General features: G+C 40.7%; 2 protein-coding genes across 3 annotated transcripts in view; one reads left to right on the forward strand and one right to left on the reverse strand.

Annotated features, from left to right (window-relative positions):
- Positions 1-17,332, reverse strand: part of slc41a2b (solute carrier family 41 member 2b) — a 57,031-nt gene extending 39,699 nt beyond the window's left edge. The window contains exons 1-3 of one of the 2 annotated variants that reach the window (XM_039791522.1): positions 17,130-17,332; positions 4,886-5,580; positions 3,463-3,570 (exon numbers count right to left, since the gene is read on the reverse strand). In XM_039791522.1, coding sequence (XP_039647456.1) covers positions 3,463-3,570; positions 4,886-5,440 — 663 coding nt within the window. In that variant the 5' untranslated portion in view covers positions 5,441-5,580; positions 17,130-17,332. The remainder of the gene's footprint in view (positions 1-3,462; positions 3,571-4,885; positions 5,581-17,129) is intronic. The other variant, XM_039791521.1, reaches the window with a different exon arrangement.
- Positions 17,333-17,766: 434 nt separating this feature from the next.
- nopchap1 (NOP protein chaperone 1) lies at positions 17,767-22,847 on the forward strand. The gene is made up of 4 exons (XM_039792452.1): positions 17,767-18,160; positions 19,448-19,522; positions 20,846-20,979; positions 21,836-22,847. The coding sequence occupies exons 1-4, from the start codon at positions 18,061-18,063 to the stop codon at positions 22,010-22,012; spliced, it is 486 nt and encodes a 161-aa protein (XP_039648386.1). The 5' UTR covers positions 17,767-18,060; the 3' UTR covers positions 22,013-22,847.
- The last annotated feature ends 337 nt before the right edge of the window (positions 22,848-23,184 follow it).

Here is a 23,184-nt window from a genome sequence, read left to right on the forward strand (position 1 = left end):
TAGTAATAACAGTGTTTTCCCCCAGTGTATTGCCAGCCTAAGATGCCCGCCACCAGGCCTAAGCCACTGGGAAGTTTTTTTTTATGTATTTTAAAGTGCTCATATTATGCTTTTTGGCTTTTTCCCCTTACCTTTATTGTGTTATATATCTTTTTTGTGCACGTTATATTAGGTTTACAAAGTGAAAAAGCCCAAAGTCCACCCCAAAGGGACTTACCATCTCCAACAAAAAAACCCTGTTCACCAACTGCTCCAAACAGCTCTGTTGTGGTCCAGCCTTTACTTCAGAGACAAACCTGGGTGAAGCTTCTTGGACTTTGGCTCGATTCTACATTGTCATGGTCTGATCACATCAACAAAGTTGTTGCTAAAATGGGCAGAGCTGTTGCAGTAATGCGTAAATGTGCACAATTTTTAAATTCACAGTTGTTTAGTCGTGTTGTTTGTACATTGGTTTTGTGTCATTTGGATTACTGTTCTGTTGTATGGTCTGCTGCATCATGCAGTCATTTAAAGAAATTACAAGTGGCTCAAAATAAGGCTGCAAGACTGGTTCTTGGTTGTTCTTCGAGAACTAGTGTTGCAGAGATGCATGAACGTCTTGCTTGGCTGGTGGTCAAGCATAGACTATCTGCTAATATGTTAGGATATTTTCATAGAATTATTAACACTCGGATTCCAAAATTTCTTTACGACAATATAATTTACTATTCAGATATGCATTCACATTACACAAGAGGGGCGAATAGTCGACAGATTTCTTTACCCCTACCTAAATCTGACTCTATGAAGAGGACCGTGTTTTATAGGTCAATTGTGTTTTGGAACAATCTTCCAGTTGGGGTTCGTGAAATCAAGGGAAAAACTGGTTTTAAAAAAAGACTAAGACTGTATTTGTTTTCAACATCGTAATATCGTCTGGATTGGCTGAGAGAGGTTGTATCATGTGCTATGTTTTGTATTATTTTACTATTATTCTAATCAGTACTTTTTGTATTGTTATTTTTTCTTGTTCTTTTATGTCTATTATTATATGATATTTTTGTGAGTAATTGTGATTGTAATTACTCACATACACGTTTTGTATGTATTGTTTGGACCCCAGGAAGACTAGCTGTCGTCTTGGGGGCAGCTAATGGGGATCCTTTTAAATAAACAAATAAACTTTGGAACACACGTTATAATGCTCGCCTAGCTGCTAGCGTGGCACGCCCTCATACTCTGCTTCTGACTGGCTAGTAGTCCTTACCTAGCTACTGTCTGGGCATGCCCTCATACTCTGCTTCTGACTGGCTAGTAGTCCTTACCTAGGTACTGTCAGGGAACGCCCTCATACTCTGCTTCTGACTGGCTAGTAGTCCTTACCTAGGTACTGTTAGGGCACGCCCTCATACTCTGCTTCTGACTGGCTAGTAGTCCTTACCTAGGTACTATACATGTGCGACTCCCAATGAAGATGGAACAGAAGTGCGATGCCTCACTCTGTAGCTAAAACAGAGAGCTCAAAACACAGGGTGAAAAGAGAAGCTGCAGCAATGTGCAGTACAACAAAAATATGGTGTTTTTTGAAAATTAAACCACGTAAACCTATTCTGGTACAACCGCTAAATACAATTATGAACCTGAAAATGAGCATAATCTGAGCACTTTAAGACGTTTTCTAAAACTACAGGTTTTTTACGACTCAGTTGGAAACTTAGACGGAGTCATATTTTCAAATCTCCAGTTAGCTTTTACCGTTGACTTAAAGTAGGATAATGTATGGAATCTGTCTCATGGACTGGACTTTTTAAATTCTGAATTTTGCGATTCCATCCACGATTCTGTTACCACAGAAACGATAGGGCTCTCCATTAATGCTGCTATCAGTCTGGGACCGACCCCAACCGGCCCTCGTCGGGAAAAAAAGACACTTGCCTGAATTATAACTTGAATTTAGAAGGCGGCAGTGAGCGCCAACACAGCTGCACTGACAAACAAGGTTTCCACTGTTGTGTTTTTGTCTTTATTTCACCTGACAGAGAAGACGCTCCAGCTGTAATTACAGACTGGGATGTCACAGAGGTGACCAACAGACTATACGCAGAGAGAGGCTTAGTCTGTGCAGATGAGACGTCACCGCAAAGAATGATGTAGCCACACACACACACACACACACACACACACACACACACACACACACACACACACACACACACACACACACACACACACACACACACACACACACACACACACACACACACACACACACACCTAAAAAGTTAAGAGAACATGTTGTGAGGGCTGGCTGGAAACGTTTCCAACGTTGCGACATAATATGAAAAAAAAAAAGACTAAATAGCTTTCTGTCGACTATGCCGTAGCGGGGAAAAAATAAATGAAAAAGCAGACCGAGTCAATGCAGCGTATCTGCATTATGAGAATGTATGGGATGTCAGTTCTTCAGTCGTGCAAGCTGACTGTTCGCTACATCACAATATATGCATTTATTATATATTCTATTGCACTTTTACTGCCGAAACCTTTTAGTGACAAATCCATTCCAACTGAGCATATGCATTGTAATTAGTTTCCTCGCACATCAGGCTGAACATAAAAATACTTCCCTGCTAGTCACTCACAGAGAGAGCCAGTGTGTGTATAAGGGGCGGGGGACTTGACGAGTCGTTTTGGTTCCTAAAACTTAACTTCCATCGTCGCATGACGCTCACTTTTTCTGTCTAAACTCCACTACTACGGCCCCTGAAAGGACCGTCACCTGGCGGTGCCTGTACCCGACTTACAGTCACCTGTTGGCGGCTAAACAACTGCTGCTGGTAGCCGGAGTCCGGGAGCTCTGGAGCGGCTAAATACAACCAGCAACTGCTGCTCGGATTTTATCCTTCTACGGCACTAAAGACTGTTCACGTTACAGTGCTGTACTTAGTTTAAAATACTTCTATTGTAGATAAATAATTAATATATGGTCTATTGATGAAGTAGCATTGATCACTTTGAAGGGGAATACATTTTGTCCCCACCAGGGATAACAATAATTCTGTAAAGGCAGGGATCTGTAGACCAGAAAGGAGGAAATCCCATGCATGCCCCTCCAAAAATCCCACCCTGGATGAATGGACGCCAAGTATTGATCTTTCATTGTATAAACTGCACATGAGAATTTAACTTTTTGGTACTAGAATAATAAACACGTATGACAGGTTTGTATGACAGTGTTGGCCAGTTTGTCTGCTTGACAATCCCATTTTGCATTGCATTTTACAAAATTGAACAAAACAGAAATTGATAAGTTGCACAATACACCGCAGAATATTGCAATATGCTGAAAATTTTTAAAGTATTGTGACATAAGTATTGTGATATCATTTTGCGGAGGCCTCTGGTGATTGCCAGCCCTAGTGTGTGTGTGTGTGTGTGTGTGTGTGTGTGTGTGTGTGTGTGTGTGTGTGTTTGTCTCACCGCTGTGGACAGCCTCGAGGCCAGGGTCATCTCCAGGTTTCCCTTGAGGCCGAGCAGCGCCGGTACCAGGATGAAGATCTCCGTGATGTACTGGAACGCCTCCCAGTGCTGCGGAGGACACAAGCACGGAATACAGAACATCACGTCTGACCTAACTACTGCACTTTCACTCAGCCTCATTTAACGTTCAAATTAAAATGCTACGCTATCATTTAGACAGCGCTAGATAGAACTCATCATTTGCATATGCATCCATGAACCAGATCTTTCAAATGCTAGCATGTGGAACTTAACAAGGTCCCATATTGGAAGTGTAAGGGAGACTTCTAGTCTAGACTAGGGCTACATTTACACTGCGACGTTTTGGTTTAAAAATGAATATCTTTTGCTACGTTTACACCTTAGATTCACACCGCTCGGACGTTTCCGAGCCCCTAAACCGGAGAAATGTATAACCCTTCTGACCCTGTGTTGGTTTTGCAAAAGTCAATGAGTAATCGTGTTAAATAAGTGTGATTTCAATATTAACCAAAATAATTGTGGTTATGATTTTTTTTTCCCTAATTGAGCAGCCCTAAGCAGGGTCCAAGATTAGCACCACCTACCAGCCAAATGCAGGTAAAATATGCAAGTGGCTGGAAGATTGGCTTCACTCAACAGCCAATATATCAATTATTTATTGAGTGGCTGATCAAATTTGACCATTCCCAAGTAACATATGTTTTATCAAAGGAAAGGTAAATTTTAAAAAGAAAGTCAAATCTTACCTTCACTTCACTTAACTGATCGTATGGTTGTATTTGTTATCTTACTGTGTGGTTGGAAATATTATATTTCTTTCCTTGTCTATGTGAACTACCTTGATGTTAGCTATGTAATGTACTGTAATATGTTTAAGGTATTTCTTTATTTTCATGTTTTTTTAATTATTATTATATATATTTCCTTACTTTTTGGTTGTTTTCTGTTATTTAGTTCTATATGCATATATTGCTGGGTTTCTTTTCTTTTCTGTAGGAGTCATGAAATGTTTAAATATAGTCTGATTTAATGTTGTGTTGTGTTGGTTCCCCCAGGAAGACTAGCTGGTCGTCTAGGCCGCAGCTAATGGGGGATCCTTATAATAAATACAAACACTCGCCATTTGGCTGCTGGACCCTGGCCCTAAGTGTACTTACTTTTGGATTTACCTCCAAAGAAAAAGTGGTTTCGATAATCTCGATAAACTGTTTACAACCAGTGTGATTGTCTGACTGACCGGGTTTCTTAGTTTTATGTTCCCACGTCTCTGTAATTCCTTTGCAGAGTACAGTGTTAGGAAAATAAATAAACTGGCATTAGCCTTTAATGCCACTCTGTCTCGAGCTCTCAACCATGCTGCTTGTTTCTTTCCGAATAATGGTTGCATTGTAGCTCGGCTTACCTGCACAATATCCAGCACCATTCCAGCTGAAACGGTTCCAAATCCAGCCAGCAGGAAAGGCAGCAAGATCTGCAGCGCCATGGCCAGCAGCGACTCCTTGGGCATGTTCTGCCTGGTCGACCTCTGCCCTTCCTCCTCCCCTTCTTCTTCTTCTTCCGCCTCCTCGTCCGCCTGCTCCCCGGAGAGCCTCCTCTCGGCCAGCATGGGCTCCGTTTCGGAGTAGCCTCCGTCCCCGCAGTCGGACAAAGTCACGGAGGAGCGCGAGGCCCGTTCCAGGAGCCGTCGGGAGCCTTCTACGTGCGACGGCTCTTGCCTGTAGCCGTTCTGGAGCGAGACGGGCTCGGGCTTGGCTCCGACGTCCACCATGGCGAGCCGCTCCTCCTGCAGCTTGGTGTAACCGGTGGGGACCATGGCCTGGAACAGAGAGGCAATCCGTCCGGAGGAAGGCGGCTTCAGAGAAAGAGCGCTCCGGCCGCCGCCTGCCCCGCTCATACGCACCGTCAGGCTAGAGCCTAGGGAATCCCCGATAGCTCCTCCCAGACTCTGGATACTCATGGTGTGCTGCAGGGCCGCAGTGTCTCATCTCCTGTCATCCAGCATGAGAGCAGTGTGAAAATGAGACACAGTAATAAAGTGGTTTAGACTAGCTCAGGTGCACCATCCATGCTGGAAATTGGAAATGGAGTCTCATGAGCCTGAGGGAAATACAGAAAGGAAAGATAGCAGAGGAGAGAATAGCTAGAACAGGAAAACACAGCGTGAAGCAACATGAAGGGGAACTTCGGGTATTTTCAACCTATATTCATATGTTTATGTGTCTGGTAGGGCTGCACAATAGATCGGGGTTTTTTTTACCGGCAGAGCGATATCAACTGGCACAAGTTGTTGTACCAGTCCAATATGACAGTCAGTTGAAATAAACCTTGTGTTGTATTTGTTGCCAATCTATTTTGATGCGTTTTCCCGTAACTTTTGTAATTTTACATCGGTTTAAAAATATCGAAATTAACATCGATATCGCAATATCACATGTTGTCAATATCATGCAACCCTAGTCTGGGCCAAAAATTTGCACTGGAACACAGCGCACAGACTACAGCCGCCCTGCAGGGTTACACTGCAGCCTGGCCCGTGGCTACCGGTTACAGCTTTCTTGCTCAATACTGGACCAATTTCAAAGATTGTTGTTTATGAAAGAAAATATATGTGTCACTTAGACACCAATGCATGGGAAAATAGGTTCCAGGTTGAAAAAAAACACACTAAATGACCCTTTAAGATGACATTGCACCGTCATGGAACAGCTGAGACACTTCTTAGAAAGAGGAACAAAACATTCACAATCCCCGGTAGCCAGAGACCCAAGGCTCTAATTAGGCTGGTTTCTATTGATATACAGACCGGCTGTAGGAGCCACATACTGTATGCTGTTTATGGTCTCATTTATAGTATTTACTGATTATTATATTGTGCACTTATATTGTAGGTGGTGGGCGTTTTCATGGCGGTTTGAGCGGAAGTGATAACATATTTGTTTGCGTCACCTGTTCACCTGGGAGCGAACACTTTCTGTTGACTAATGCTGCGGCTGTAAGCAGTCCAACAAAGTGCCGCCGCACTAAGGCACTTATTTCGACTCACGCGGTAACTTTACATTTGGTAACTGCAGTGCTAGTTGTATTTTACGTGTGGAGGGAATAAATCATAACAATACAGGCGTCACAGTGTGTTTATGCATCTCTCAGTGTTCAGGCCCTCACGGCAGCACTTTGTCGGACTGCTTACAGCCGCAACATCGGCTCTGAGGGACTCTGTGCAACTTTCCATCAACAGGAGTTACAGGAGTGTGAATAAAAAGTGGCCTGCCATGTCATTACGGTAGCTACAGGCTTCTTAAAAGATACGATGGCTTCAAGATACACTGTAAACCCGAACGTTCAAAGTAATTAAATAGATTAAGTAGTGTATACTCAAAGTTTTAGAACAAGTTCTACTAACTTAATTTTGTCAAGTTGGTGTAACATGTTCTTCCTTTTTGAGTATTGTTAACTAATATTTTTTGATTAAATGGAACTATTTTGTGTATAAGTAAGCATAACTTAAAAACATAACTTAAGTACAATGTAATAGAATTGAGTAATAACATACTAAGAATGATAAAGTCCTGTTATTTCTATTGTTTAAAATAGGGATGATTTAAAAATAAACTGAATTTATATAGCACATGTTAAAATACAATAAAATCTCAAAGTGCTTTACCAAATAAGTAAAATCGATCATAATAAATAAATTGCAATAGCAAATGGTCTGAAATGCATTAGACATTAGTGGAGGACAAAATGTTTTTATTTTATTTATTTTTTGCTTCATCAGTTTAATGTAGCCTATATATTCTTTTTATTTTTATTTAAGCAGCTGCAGGGATAATTTTGTATGGAGAGTTAATCTCTGATTCAACCTGCGCGAAGCAGAAGGTGCGCGCTAATTTGCACACTACACTGATTCCTTACCGCTCTTTGGAAAAACACAGAAGAAGAAAAGTTTGCAACGCACAAGGCGGGAAGCAGCAGACAGTAGGGTTGCAAAACTACACCTCGCGGCAGCAATCAGGCTCACTGGACTTACTGTAAGTTTTGAATGTTAATATTCATTCGCTTTTACTACTTTTATACATTTTGTATGTGTTTGTCTCAGAGAGCGTAGACCTTCTCCAAGCCCCCGCCCTTCACTGGCTTATCATGGGAGTCTTGTAGGGATTGGCAACTTGTCAGATATAGGTTAGCTGCTAAAGAGCTAGCTAGCCACTTAGCGCGCGACCAATAACGTTACCAGAGACTATTTAGAAGGACTTTGACGTTACACACTCCAGCAGCACAACTAGCGACCTAGCTACCACTAACCGACTCCCTGAAGAATTTGACGACGGATGAATCTAGTAATCACACGCTCATTCCCCGCTTAAAGGTGGTGTTAGAAAATTAGTTGTTAGTAGAAGCACTAACAGACACCTGGTATGTTAGTAGAAGCACTAACAGACACCTCGTATGCGATAGTTAGTTTTTTTGTTGCTGGAAACTTTCAATAGTGCACAAAAGAGCATAAACGCCTCAAACTGAGTTCCTACACTGCAAGTCCGCGCTCTCTGTGTAGCTTCTAGGGACGCTAGTTTTAAATTCTGTGTGAGCAGACTGTCTGAGACACGGAGATTGCTGTTAACAGAACGAGTCAACTGCCCGTGCCTGCCTACTGTTGCCTCGGTTTTAAAACAAACGACCCTGCTGGAGGCAAGCTGCTTTTCATGACAAAGATGAATAAAGTAAAAACCCTTAACAGTAAAGCTTTGGTTTGTAGTAATGGTATTATTGTTGATTAACCATGCACTAAGGTTCAAGTGTGGCTGCTTTTCTTTACAGTAATGTTAATTTTGCTTGATGGCTTTAGTAACTTGACACTTATGGGGATTAAATGAAAAGATCATTAACAGGGAACATTTATAAATGGAAGTATTTATAATTTGACACTCTTTGAATCTTTTAATTGTTCAGTTTCAGATCAGTTTATGCCTTTGCATCTTGCTGTTCCAGTTTCAAGAAGTTAAGGAAGATAACTGGAGATGTGATAACGATACCAGGTAATCCAATGAATGTGAATTCTTCTATCACCCCTCTAAATACCAATAACTTGAATTGTTTTTTTTTTCTCAGACAAGGTTTTAGTGTGGTAACCCCAAATTATACGCACTCCCACATACACACATCATTGTTTTTTCTACTTGCCGGTTTGATCAAAATAAAGTGTTTTGCTGTATTTAAGTCAACAAATAATGAATGTGTTCTGTTCACGAATACTACTAATCATATTTTACTTAACTTTGTATTTGCTTGCAAAAATTGTTGAAGAAGACTGAGAAGAAACTGACCCTCATTAGAAAGATGATGGAGACCACATTTCCTCTACGCCGACAGACCATAGTGATGTCCTGCCCACCAGTGAACGACCTCATGGACCTCTGGCCTGCTCTTAAAATGGAGTCTGAGGTAATATGGATCAGCTCTCTCTTTTAAAGTGAAAATTGTGATTCTTACTCATTTGGCTGATATTTTTGCTTTATGAATGTGTGCAAGATTCTTCAAATTGAACTGTTTTTTTAATAAGTGTTGTTGCTGTATTCTCCTCTGGCTGTTATTTCTATGTAGTTGTATGCAGAGTTCCAGCGGATTACAAATCAGAACCTGCCCAACACGTGCTATGCTGAGCTTGACCGCTATCTTCCTCGACTGATGACCTTATTCAGACGGAAGGCATCAAAAACTGGGAAGACAGCAGATGCTCTGGCTGAAATTTTAAAAATCCATGATGAACAGGTAAATAGATTTTTACACATTTCATAGGTTGAACCAGTAGAACATTGAACAGGTTCAATGATTGAAATGAGCTTTTTGACTTTTGCAATTAGTCCACTTTGTTTGCCATTTGTCTGATTGCATTAAAGATGTTAACAGGTTATTTGTGGACATATGTTCTGTTTGGACTGTTTAAAATCAGCTTTATGTAAACTCTTCAGTATATGCAATTCTGTTTTTATCTGAATAGGAAATCCATGACATACACACCAAGCGCACTACTGTTCTCCACGTCCTTCCTGTGTATCTGCGTGAGGACGTCTCTGGATGTTTAAGAACCTGCACAGTGAGTCTCCTTAAGTCACTAACAGATTCTGCTGTGTATTATCTAACCCGTAAATACTAACATTTTATTCAATGTTCAGTAAAACATTTTCTTGTAAATGTCCTTGGTTTCAGTCAGCACTTAGATTCTCTGGTATTTTGGCTGATTCATGTGTGCAGAACATGGATCTTATGTTTTTCAACTCTTACAATGAGACCCAGGTCTCTTTTGTAAAAGTGGTATTGGATTTCAATGGGACTTGGTTAAGGAAAGACAAATTATGTCATCTGTTCTGTTCCATGTGTTAGTTTGTGATTAGTATCTCTTTTTTCATTCATTCAGGATGAGTCTGATGAGCCAGAGCTTGATGGTGTTGCAGTGGGCCTCATTACTTTCATCGGTGACCATGACGCAAGTCCAGTTCACTACCACCCTGTGAGAATCACTGTCGTCATTGAAAGTGATGCCGGGTCAGCCTTCCCAGACTTGGCGATGCCTTCCTGGTAATCTGTGGAGTGATCTATGCACTACACCTCAGCTATCCCAAAGCACTGACCAACACTTTTGAATTCACTCTAAAGATTTAACTTGATCTAGAAAGTGGTAAACTATCCCCGAGGTTGCAGACCCTCAAGAATGAATTAATGATGTAGAAACTCATCTGAAAAAAAGGCTGCAGGGTAAAGCATTATAAAAGGCTAGTTCAAAGTTATCTCCTTTTGTCTAAATAATGCCTCAAAAAGTTACTGCACTACTGCAGGTGTTCAGCCAATAGGCCCAAACTACTCAATATGCCTTTGTTCTTATTAATATAATGCAAAAGTAACGCTAATGTTTTGTATGTTTTAATGTTTTTCTTAACCATTGTGGGCTGCGCAAGATGACTCACATTTCCCTGTGCATTTGATATGGTTTGTAAAACATTTACATTTTAGAGTTTTAAGTGAAAATGTTCTTAAACTCTATAGAATATTTGAAATTTCATCCAAATTGCTGCCCTGTCGCCTTACTCAGGAATTAGCAAGGAAGCCAAAAGCAGTGTTTTTTCTTTTATAGCTGTAGACGATAACTTCATTTTGGTATTATTGTTTTTGATTACTCCGATTATTTTCCTGACTATCTGATTAGTTGTCTGGTCAATATCAGAAATGTGTGATAAATATTTATTTCCTAGGGCCTTAAAGAAACATGCCTACCGTATTTTCCGGACTAAAATTAAGCTCCGGAGTATAAGTCGCATCAGTCAAAAATGCGTCATGAAGAGGAAAAAACGATATAAATCGCGCACGGACTATAAATTCGCATTTATTTAGAAATGTATTTCACAAAATCCAAAACTACACAATAGCACCCAGAACAACAGGCTGAATACGGTAGGTGTCCGGTATGTTAACGTAACACATTAACAGTTATTAAACTATACAATAGCACACAGAACAACTACCAGGTGGCGGCGTAGCGAGCTAACTGCACCGTTGACAAGCCTCTCCGCAGCAGCACCGTTGTTCAAGCACCCATGTGTGACTCGTTCCTCCAGCTCTGGCCATCTTGCTTTCAGCCCGCGATTAGCCGATTAGCTTTCTTTGTTTTCTTCATTGCATAAGAGTTACCCTTTTCGCCAGTCCCTCACAAGTTTCTCCCTTGTTTCAAACTTTCTTTCTGCTGCTCGATTACCGTTTTCGGCTGCATATTTTACTACCTGCAGTTTATCTCTTTTCTCTTTCTCAGTTGTCTTTAGGAGCAGCATTCTAGTTGTCACAAGCATAGACGCCCTCTTGCGGGCTGTAGATGGTAATGTGTTCAGTATGAATTAACATTTAAAAACATGTTAAATTATATATATTTTGATATACAAGTTGCACAAGTCACAGGACCAGCCAAAGTAGGAAAAAAAAGTGCGACTTATAGTCCGGAAAATACGGTACTTATTGGGATTTATTCACAGTATCCCCCAGAGTTAGATACAGTGCCTTGCGAAAGTATTCGGCCCCCTTGAACGTTTCGACCTTTTGCCACATTTCAGGCCTCAAACATAAAGATATAAAACTGTAATTTTTTGTGAAGAATCAACAACAAGTGGGTCCCAATTATGAAGTGGAACGAAATTCATTGGCTATTTCAAACTTTTTAACAAATAAAAAACTGAAAAAGTGGGCGTGCAAAATTATTCAGCCCTTTACTTTCAGTGCAGCAAACTCTCTCCAGAAGTTCAGTGAGGAACTCTGAATGATCCAATGTTGACCTAAATGACTAATGATGATAAATAGAATCCAGCTGTGTGTAATCAAGTCTCCGTATAAATGCACCTGCTCTGTGATAGTCTCAGAGGTCCGTGTAAACGCCGAGAGCATCATGAAGAACAAGGAACACACCAGGCAGGTCCGAGATACTGTTGTGGAGAAGTTTAAAGCCGGTTGGATACAAAAAGATTTCCCAAGCTTTAAACATCCCAAGGAGCACTGTGCAAGCGATAATATTGAAATGGAAGGAGTATCAGACCACTACAAATCACCGAAGCCCGGCCGTCCCTCTAAACTTTCAGCTCATACAATGAGAAGACTGATCAGAGATGCAGCCAAGAGGCCCATGATCACTCTGGATGAACTGCAGAGATCTACAGCTGAGGTGGGAGACTCTGTCCATAGGACAACAATCAGTCGTATACTGCACAAATCTGGCCTTTATGGAAGAGTGGCAAGAAGAAAGCCATTTCTTAAAGATATCCATAAAAAGTGTCGTTTAAAGTTTGCCAAAAGCCACCTGGGAGACACACCAAACATGTGGAAGAAGGTGCTGTGGTCAGATGAAACCAAAATCGAACTTTTTGGCAACAATGCAAAACGTTATGTTTGGCGTAAAAGCAACACAGCTCATCACCCTGAACACACCATCCCCACTGTCAAACATGGTGGTGGCAGCATCATGGTTTGGGCCTGCTTTTCTTCAGCAGGGACAGGGAAGATGGTTAAAATTGATGGGAAGATGGATGGAGCCAAATACAGGACCATTCTGGAAGAAAACCTGATGGAGTCTGCAAAAGACCTGAGACTGGGACGGAGATTTGTCTTCCAACAAGACAATGATCCAAAACATAAAGCAAAATCTACAATGGAATGGTTCACAAATAAACATATCCAGGTGTTAGAATGGCCAAGTCAAAGTCCAGACCTGAATCCAATCGAGAATCTGTGGAAAGAACTGAAAACTGCTGTTACCACCGCTCTCCATCCAACCTCACTGAGCTCGAGCTGTTTTGCAAGGAGGAATGGGCAAAAATGTAAGTCTCTCGATGTGCAAAACTGATAGAGACATACCCCACGCGACTTACAGCTGTAATCGCAGCAAAAGGTGGCGCTACAAAGTATTAACTTAAGGGGGCTGAATAATTTTGCACGCCCAATATTTCAGTTTTTTATTTGTTTAAAAGGTTTGAAATATCCAATAAATTTCGTTCCACTTCATGATTGTGTCCCACTTGTTGTTGATTCTTCACAAAAAATTACAGTTTTATATCTTTATGTTTGAGGCCTGAAATGTGGCAAAAGGTCGAAAAGTTCAAGGGGGCCGAATACTTTCGCAAGGCACTGTAAGTCCATACATACGCTTCTCATCTCTGTGCGTGTCGTATCTCTGTCTGACGCACCCATGCCTAGCTTAGCACAGATCCTGGAGGTATCTGGCTCCATCTATGCTCCTAATAAGTGACAAAATAACGCCAACATTTTCCTATTTACATGTTGTGATTTGTACAACATGTGCTAAGCTAGGCTAGCAGTGGGTGCGCCAGACAGAGTTACAACACACACTGAGATGAGAAGGGTATTTATGGACTTCTCTAACTCTGGAGGATACGGTGAATAAGACAAAGTCCCATTAAGTCGGCGTGTTCGTTTAAGTGACCAGGAACACATTTGGAAGGATAGGATCAGAGAATTTTGAGTTTTTCTTCTTAAAAATCTCTCCAATTTATTTATTTATTTAATATATATATATATAAGTATATTTTAAAATTATTTTTTATTTTAATTTATAAATGTTTTTCTATTTCATTTTAACATGTAACTGTTCAAAAGCAGACGTTCACGACTTTAAGATATATTAAGTTAGTTAAACTTAATGTAAGTGAGGCAATCGGTTGCCTAAAAATTTTTAAGTTTTGAATCACATGTTTTTAAGTAAACAAACTCAACATATTTGACTAATGTGTACTTAAAACAATGACAAAACAAACTAATAAACATTGAGTTTTATTAACATAAAAATTGTGTGGTTGTGTACTTATTTTTTTAAGTTCTGTGAACTTATTCCTGTGGTTTGAAAACTCAAAACTGTAAGTCATAATAACTGAAAATAATTGAGTTCCCTTAACAGAAAACTAAGTCATATTAACTGCAAATATTTGAGTTGAGCTAAATGAGCACTTTTAATTTAACTGTTATCAAAAGGTACAAGTAGCAATTAAACCAACCTTTTAAGTTCGGAAAATTTTGACTTTTAAGTTAATCAACTTAAAAAAAGTGAGGCAACTGATTGCCTCACTTTTTTTGAGTTCTGGTAACTTATTCGGGTTTACAGTGTAGTGTTTGGTCTCCTGTCACTGCTCGTGATCACAATTCAGTCAGTGGTGGGGGGACAATTTGTTGTTAAGGACACTAAACAATTGTCCACATCTCCCAGCGCTGTTAGGCAAAAATACATTTCGCTGGATGGCGTTAAGGAAGAGAGTCAGGTACGGTTAGTCACAAAGCCTGGTGAAAAGGAATGCAGCATTAGCAAGCGAAAACGAGAGCAGGAAAGATACTGATCATTAGAACCAGGACTGATTCAAAGTGGAGACACAAATCTTTAGTAAACTGCACACATCATAATAAATTGTTAGTGTAGCTGACGGAGCGCATCGAAAGCGAAAGCAGGAAATACGCCTTTCTGAAAACCAAAAATGGCATAGACTTGTCATGCAAATAAGTGATCATCTGCCAAAATCTGACTGCCATCTGTGGGAGCGTGTTGATATACTGCACGTCCACGTCTTACTTGGAAAACTGTGTGTCAGTGGTTGTATTGGCCTTTTAAAAAGGTCCCATGGCAGGAAAATTTCACTTTATGAAGTTTTTTAACATTAATATGTTCCCCCAGCCTGCCTATGGTCCCCCAGTAGCTAGAAATGGTGATAGGTGTAAACTGAGCCCTGGGTATCCTGCTCTGCCTTTGAGAAAATGAAAGCTCAGATGGGCCGATCTGGAATCTTCTCCTTATGAGGTCATAAGGAGCAAGGTTACCTCCCCTTTCTCTGCTTTGCCCAACCAGAGAATTTGGCCCGCTCATGAGAGAGAGAGAGACATCATGGCTTTCAAACGAGCAAAGTGGCAGTTGGTCAAGTCCACACCCCTCTCTCCTCCTCAACAGCGACAGACACAGAAATGGCACATCCTAAGGAAAGCTCATTGTGGGACTGGCTCTAGTGGCTGTAATTCTGCACCAAGGCTGGATTTTGGGAAAGAGACTTCAGATACAGTATTAGGGGACCACTAAGGCCTCTATAAAAGAGACTTCAGATACATTATTAGGGGACCACTAAGGTCTATATAAAAGAGACTTCAGATACAGTATTAGGGGACCACTAAGGTCTATATAAAAGAGACTTCAGATACAGTATTAGGGGACCACTAAGGTCTATATAAAAGAGACTTCAGATACAGTATTAGGGGACCACTAAGGTCTATATAAAAGAGACTTCAGATACAGTATTAGGGGACCACTAAGGTATATATAAAAGAGTCTTCAGATACAGTATTAGGGGACCACTAAGGTCTATATAAAAGAGACTTCAGATACAGTATTAGGGGACCACTAAGGTATATATAAAAGAGTCTTCAGATACAGTATTAGGGGACCACTAAGGTCTATATAAAAGAGACTTCACAGTATTAGGGGACCACTAAGGTCTATATAAAAGAGACTTCAGATACAGTATTAGGGGACCACTAAGGCCTATATAAAAGAGACTTCAGATACAGTATTAGGGGACCACTAAGTTCTATATAAAAGAGACTTCAGATACAGTATTAGGGGACCACTAAGGCCTATATAAAAGAGACTTCAGATACAGTATTAGGGGACCACTAAGGTCTATATAAAAGAGACTTCAGATACAGTATTAGGGGACCACTAAGGTCTATATAAAAGAGACTTCAGATACATTATTAAGGGACCACTAAGGTCTATATAAAAGAGACTTCAGATACAGTATTAGGGGACCACTAAGGTCTATATAAAAGAGACTTCAGATACAGTATTAGGGGACCACTAAGGCCTATATAAAAGAGACTTCAGATACAGTATTAGGGGACCACTAAGGTCTATATAAAAGAGACTTCAGATACAGTAATAGGGGACCACTAAGGCCTATATAAAGAGAATTCAGATACAGTATTAGGGGACCACTAAGGTCTATATAAAAGAGACTTCAGATACAGTATTAGGGGACCACTAAGGTCTATATAAAAGAGACTTCAGATACATTATTAAGGGACCACTAAGGTCTATATAAAAGAGACTTCAGATACAGTATTAGGGGACCACTAAGGTCTATATAAAAGAGACTTCAGATACAGTATTAGGGGACCACTAAGGCCTATATAAAAGAGACTTCAGATACAGTATTAGGGGACCACTAAGGTCTATATAAAAGAGACTTCAGATACAGTATTAGGGGACCACTAAGGCCTATATAAAAGAGAATTCAGATACAGTATTAGGGGACCACTAAGGTCTATATAAAAGAGACTTCAGATACAGTATTAGGGGACCACTAAGGTCTATATAAAAGAGACTTCAGATACAGTATTAGGGGACCACTAAGGTCTATATAAAAGAGACTTCAGATACAGTATTAGGGGACCACTAAGGTCTATATAAAAGCATCCAAAGAACACCATGTCATGGGACCTTTAAAAAGGGTAGCCTATTTCTACAGGTACTGGGTGGGCTAAGCTCTGTCAGATATAAGCCTCATGAATGAAATCAAGTCATGTTGAGGCATACATAACCCTTCATTGACGAGGTCAATCACTTTTTTGCAAGTGAAAAAAAGGATAAATTGGTTATAATAAAGGGCATTAGGCGTCACTTTTCGGCACGACTTTTACTGTCGTTGCTTCGCTTATGTTGACGATGCAGTCCGGAGCCCAAAGCTTGTATGTCACCTACGTTTTCATCCGCACTAAATTCCGGCCTTTCACATACCTGTCTTTATAAGTCTTCGCATTGTGGTAACATGTCTACTTTATGGTAGGGCTTTCGTTTAACGCCTTCTTACGGCAACAGCTAATATTGTAGCTATAACAGTTAGTTGTGGATATTTGTTTATGTTAGCTACCCCTCTGCTATCTTAGCTAACGTTAGCTGTGCAACGATAGAAACCAAAACAGTAGGAAGCACGGCACGGCTCCCTAACGTTACTTTGCTTCTTCGTTAACCGGGAGAATACAGTAGCCGAGGTTAGCTTATGAATCTAAGAACAGCAAAACTAACTACTTATTGTTGTCGCCGTATTTTATTGCTTTCCATAACTTACCTTTCTGGCACGGAGACATTTGGTACAGGAAAAGAGATGGGAGTCTTATTTCTTGACAGCCAGCCAGAGCCAAGCACTAGCCGCGTCAGAGCGAAAAGTGCCACCAAAGCTCGTCTATGGTGGGAAGATGTACTACTCGGTTTGAAAATAGTGGCTGTAATCCGCACATAGACAGGTGTGTCGCATAGACAGTATATAAGGTGTGTCGTCGATATGTGCTACTTTCTGCACATGCGTGGTCTATCGAAATACGCTCTACCGCTGAAAAAAGTGAAGTAATAATATGTTTCCCTTAGTCTTACAGTAGCCTACTACCCTGTTTTTAATAATAAAAAAAACCACGTGTCTGATGAAAATACACAAAAACAAATAAGGTGGCATTTTTCAACAAGGCGCAGCATAAATCGTCAGAACGCAGCACAGTTATCAAAGTTTTAAATGTCGGTTGCCTTGTTTCACACGGTCACACCATGGACGTGACGTTAAATGACTTTCAATCTGAAGTTATTTACTAATTATACAAAATTATCAACTCTGTCTGACGGGTTGCGCGGTAACAAAAGCAAGTGAGAGTGGGATGTCACGCTACACCTACAAGCTTTCTTGTCGGAACAAACGGTGCCACTCAGATATTTTGATTGCAGAGCGCAAGCGCAGGCACCTTGGTGTTATTTAGTTATTTTTATCATAAAAATCTTTGGTTCGTTACTTTTTCTGATAGCTTCCGTAAACATGAGGAGTTGTAACGATGTTTTAATGGTCTGGTTGTTTATTAGCGTTAATGTTCGTTGTCTGTGCGATTTTACAGCCAACTTCACACAGTCTAATTTCGTGAAGTCTTCCGAAACAGGAGAGGGTGCTATGTTTATTTTCTTGCCATCCACAACGGAAACCACCCGGATGTTGCTTTTAGTAGTTAGCTAATACATCCATGAGTGAGACACATGTCGACACAAACGTTGCCTCTAAAATGGAATTAAACGTCAAGAAAACGAGTTCAAAGGCGTTGCTTTCATGTGGGAACGGACAAGGTTTGAATAATTGTATTAGCAGTTATAATGTTGGAAGAAAAACGCCGCAAATGAGAATGAGAAAAGCCTGTGTAGTGTGTTTAGCCTAGCTAAGTTACGATACACTAAAAAGTTAGCTAACTACGACTTGTTTTAACGTCAGTTCTGTGAATAAGTTTAATAATATTTTCTTCCAGGAACTGTTAAGCGTCCACATGAGTTTCTTTATAACGACTATTAGCTAGGTGTCTTGAAGGTTTTCTAGCTACGTCCCGGAGGCGATTCATACTATGGCCACGCCAAGACCCGCCCTTCAATAGCATTCACACACTACTATTGGCCAGGCGTCCATGCTTAATTGTTTAGGACCTATCCCCTGACCAATTGGCTGATCCTAACCCCAACCAGCTGCTTCGTAGGGCGGGTCTTGGTGTGGCCATAGTAGGATTCGTACATTTAACGTAAGTTTAACGGTTTAACGTAAGATAACGTTATTTGTTTATTAGCTCTTGAAATGTTTTTGATATTCCCAAAGATCTGGAATTATCATGACTAGCTAGTTTCCGAGGGATGTTGCTAATGTAAGAGATACGCACAGTATAATAGAATATGTTTTGATACAATTCACAACAATGTCCTGTACCGTATATTGTTAATGTTAGCAAGCAATACATATATTTAGTGTTAGACAAGACTAAATGGATATGGGTAAATCATCATCAAGGTATTAATAAGGATCTTTTTTTATTATTATTTATATATCAACGCAGTAGTTTGCAAAATCAATTTTGAAATGATCAAATTCATGCCCTACAGTTATGTATTACATGAGGCATAATTATTCACGTCAAACAATATGAATAACAGAGCTTTTAATGACAACTTCCCCATAATAATTCATTTGTACAGCATAAAAATGTATAGAATGCTAAAATCCAAACATCATAAAACATTGTTTAGCTGAAATGGAATTGACATTATTGAATCTCTAATTAGACCGGGGACAGCTGTAGAGTTCACATCATTTTAGTTGTCACTCTTTTTTTAAAGTCTACAGTAGTACGCGTGGCCTTTCTACACCCCTCAACACCTAGCACTGTTGTGAGAAAAAAAGAAAAACTCTACTCAGTTGAACTTTGTGCCATTCAGTGACCCATAAATATTAGGCAATGTCCCTTTTTACTGTGACTTTGTGCTGCCTTTCTCACACACTTAGTATCAACTTGTGTGTCTTGAGTTGATTCTTTTTCACTCTAGATGAACCGGTGCTGTCCTAACTCATTGTGCGCCTGTTTGTTGTGCTGCTAGGTCTCAGTGAGAAGCTTCTCCTCAAGCCAAAGGCTGGCAGACCCCCGCAGACGGAGAGAGTCCCGAGGAGCAGCGGTGAGACCACAAGTCCCTTCCCCTGCATGCTGTTTTACCATTAGTTACCATCAGTGGTGGAAGAAGTGTTCAGATCCTTTACTTAAGTAAAAGTACTAAATACCACACTGTAAAAAAGGTTGTTACAAATACAAGTCCTGCATTGAAAATGTTAAGTAAAAGTATGTATCGACAGGAAAATAAGATAAGATAAAACTTTATTGTCTGTTCACACAGAAAATGTTCTTGCATCATCTGCTCCAACAGTAACATTTAAAAAAACAAAAACAAACATAAGGCGCCCGGGTAGCTCAGTTGGTAGAGCAGGCGCCCATGTGTAGAGGTTTACTCCTCAACGCAGCGGGCCCGGGTTCGACTCCGACCTGCGGCCCTTTGCTGCGTGTCATTCCCCCCCCCCTCTCTCTCCTCTTTCATGTCTTCAGCTGTCCTATTAAAATAAAGGTCGAAAATGCCCAACAAAAAAAAACAAGCATAAAAAAACATCTGTATGGTCACCCAACAATGTCTGACACACCTTTCCGTCTCACACACACACAAGCTAAACATAAAATTGTTAAATGTCCTCAAAGTATTAAAAGTAAAAGTGCTCAATGCAGAAAAATCCTGACATTTTAGAAACTGGAAACAATCCAAACAGTTCTGTCAGTCAGTTTAATGGTGTTTAATGGTCTAATCATTTCAGCTGGACTTGTAGGACTGTATATTGTTGGCTAGATTAATGTATAATAAAACATCAGATTTTATAAACTACATGTGTTTTGTGCGCAAACATCGTAATTTGTAAAGTAACTAAAGCTGTCAGATGAATGTAGTGGAGTAAAAAGTACAATATTTCTCTCTGAAATGTAGCCGAGTAGAAGTAGAAAGTGGCATGAAAAGAAAAGACTCAAGTAAAGTACGAACACCTCAACATTTGTACTTAAGTACAGTACTGGAGTAAATGTACTTAGTTACATTACACCACTGGGTTTCCACCTTTTAATATATAGGAAAGCTTAGATATGAAAGGGGGGGAGAGAAGACATGCAGGAAACCGTCACAGGTCGGTCTCACACCCCCAACCTTCTTCATCGAGGAATAAACCTCTACATATGTGCGCCCGCTCTACCAACTGAGCTAACCTGGCCGCCCACTGGTTACTATTTAGTTATCACTATTCCATAAGGTGGTTTGCAGCACAACTAAGAACAACAGTCTTTTTTTAAAGCCAGAGGGTGTGTGTGTGTGTGTGTGTGTGTGTGTGTGTGTGTGTCTGTGTGTGTGTCTGTCTGTGTGTCTGTGTGTCTGTCTGTCTGTCTGTCTGTCTGTGTGTCTGTCTGTCAGTGTTGGAGCGGCTGCAGAGCTTCCTGCCTCAGATGGCCGCGGCCAATGAGAAGCTGAAGCAGCAGATGGACGAGGCTCCGGCTGGACGCTTCGACATCGAGAGCGTGGAGGGGGCCGAGAAGGTCATAGAGATGGTTAGCAGCCGCCTGCCTCCCTCGGGGGGGGAATCCACAAAACTGAACGCATCATGAAACGCACACGTCAACTTGTAACAAACGCTCTTTTCAGTCGTTAACATTATTTGTCGGCGTGATTTGATTGAATCATGTGATATAATAATAATAAAAAAGAGTGTAGAAAAAGCTGGCACATCTCAAGTTCCCAAGTTGAGGAGGACTCAATACTTATTTTATTAGGCTCACATCATAATACATCAACGCTGACGCCTTTCGGCACAAAGCCTTCTTCAGAGCGTCTCAGGGAGCGAGACTCTGTTTTGGGTTAAGCACTGCACCTCGAAGCTCCATTTGTTGTTCCGATTCTATTCTTTCACGATACACGGGCACCGATTCCATTTTGGTATTGCGATTTTTATTTATTGCGATTCTAGAACTATTGCAATTCGATAGTATTGAGAATTGCGATTTTCCTTTCCTTTAACAAAAACAAAAGTTGAATGACACACTTCTAGAGACAATATATCATGAGACATTCCCAAAAACTCAGTTTTCTAAGAAGAATGCACATCACATGTCAGTCAGTCAGTCAGACATTTATTTACTTTGTAAAGAAGAACATAACATGGATTTTCTGCTTTTTCTACTTCTGGACTGTTTTGCTGTAAACAGATAGGATGTAGTCGCTGATCCGTGGTACCGTATGAACAGAAATTATTTAGGTGATTCATCGGTAAAAAATATATAAATTCTAGGGAAAACAATTATAAAATCGAGAATTTGATTTCTTATTTTCTGTGCCCCTAGTAAACCGGCTAAAACAGGAGTAGGACCCTGTCTCTCTAATCTTTGATGTCTTCCTCCTGTCCCTCAGGACGTAGCGCTGGTGGAGCTCAGCGGGTCCGACAGCGACTCAGAAGATGGAGAGGAGACGTCGGAGGAGGACTCCGGCGAGGAGAGCGACGTCACAGAGCAGAACCTTAAACTACCGGGAGACAACGGCAAGAGGAAGAAAGCCTTCATCCAGGTTCTCCATCCACCGGGAGAGTAGAGAAGGTGGCGCCACAGACTTTTTGGCTGCGTGTTGAGTTCCTTTTCCGCATGAGGTGATGCGGGTTTAAACTGACCAGGGACAAAAACCTCTGCCTGCCTCAGGCGTGGAGTGATTTCAACCTACTTCACAGACACAGAGACAGAGAACAGGAAGACACAGATCTTCCTCCTCTCATCCCTATGGGAACAAATATCATTTTGTACATTTAAGGCTCACAGCTGCAAAAGTGCCTTTGGAGCCAGAACAGATGCTCTGATTACCTCATCAGCTGACCTCTGAGTGGACATAATGTGCAGGGTTTCCCCCAGAAAAGCCCGATGGCAAGTGTTTTTTTTTCGTCAAGGGCCCGGCTGGGGCCGGTCCCAGACTGATGGCAGCATTAATGTAGAGCCCAATAACAGAATCATGGACGGAATCGGGACATTGTGAGTTTTAAAAAGCTAATGGCTCTAAAGGCTCTACATTGAGTCAGTGCTAAAAGCTAACTGGAGATTCAAAAATATGACTGTGTCTAAGTTTCCAACCGAGCCGCCCCACTGCAACTGTTGTTAAAAAAAAAAAAACACACACACACCCAGTGGCTAAGGCCTGGTGGGGGGCAATTTATGCCCGGTGGGCCACCTGGTTTACAATACACTGGGGGAAACCCTGATGTGTTTAGGCGTAATACTCGCCTTGTTTGTTGGCCTCTGTTCATAGTTTCATCAGTTTAGGCCGCAACGTATTGTGTATTGTGCTTTCATGAAGCACAGTTGGGATCTTCTCAAGGAAGATAGATTACCAGATTTTTTTTTTTTACATGGCAATCCAAATAAAGCCTCTGTGCACAAGCCCTGCTGCATCCAGATGTGTTGATTCTTCTAACATTTTGGCTATCTGAAATAATCCCGGTCATAATGAAATACCATGTTTGGTTCTATTAGATACACATTGATGGCTTCTCATCAACCTACCCATTCTCATATGAAATCAATATTTTGCTGCTGCTGCCTCAAAGTAAGTATTTTGTATTTGGGGTTCAAATTGAAAAGTCTCATTCATGATCAAGATAAGTGAATAAACTGCGGTTTGGATTCAAGGATTTAGTTCCAGGTATAATCCAGGTTTGTGTCAAACAATCAACGATAACTAAATTGACATGCACATATTCTGTTTTTTGCCCTTATTCC

The sequence above is a fragment of the Perca fluviatilis genome, chromosome 23, assembly GCF_010015445.1.
Source record: "Perca fluviatilis chromosome 23, GENO_Pfluv_1.0, whole genome shotgun sequence".
Taxonomy (NCBI): Eukaryota; Metazoa; Chordata; class Actinopteri; order Perciformes; family Percidae; genus Perca; species Perca fluviatilis.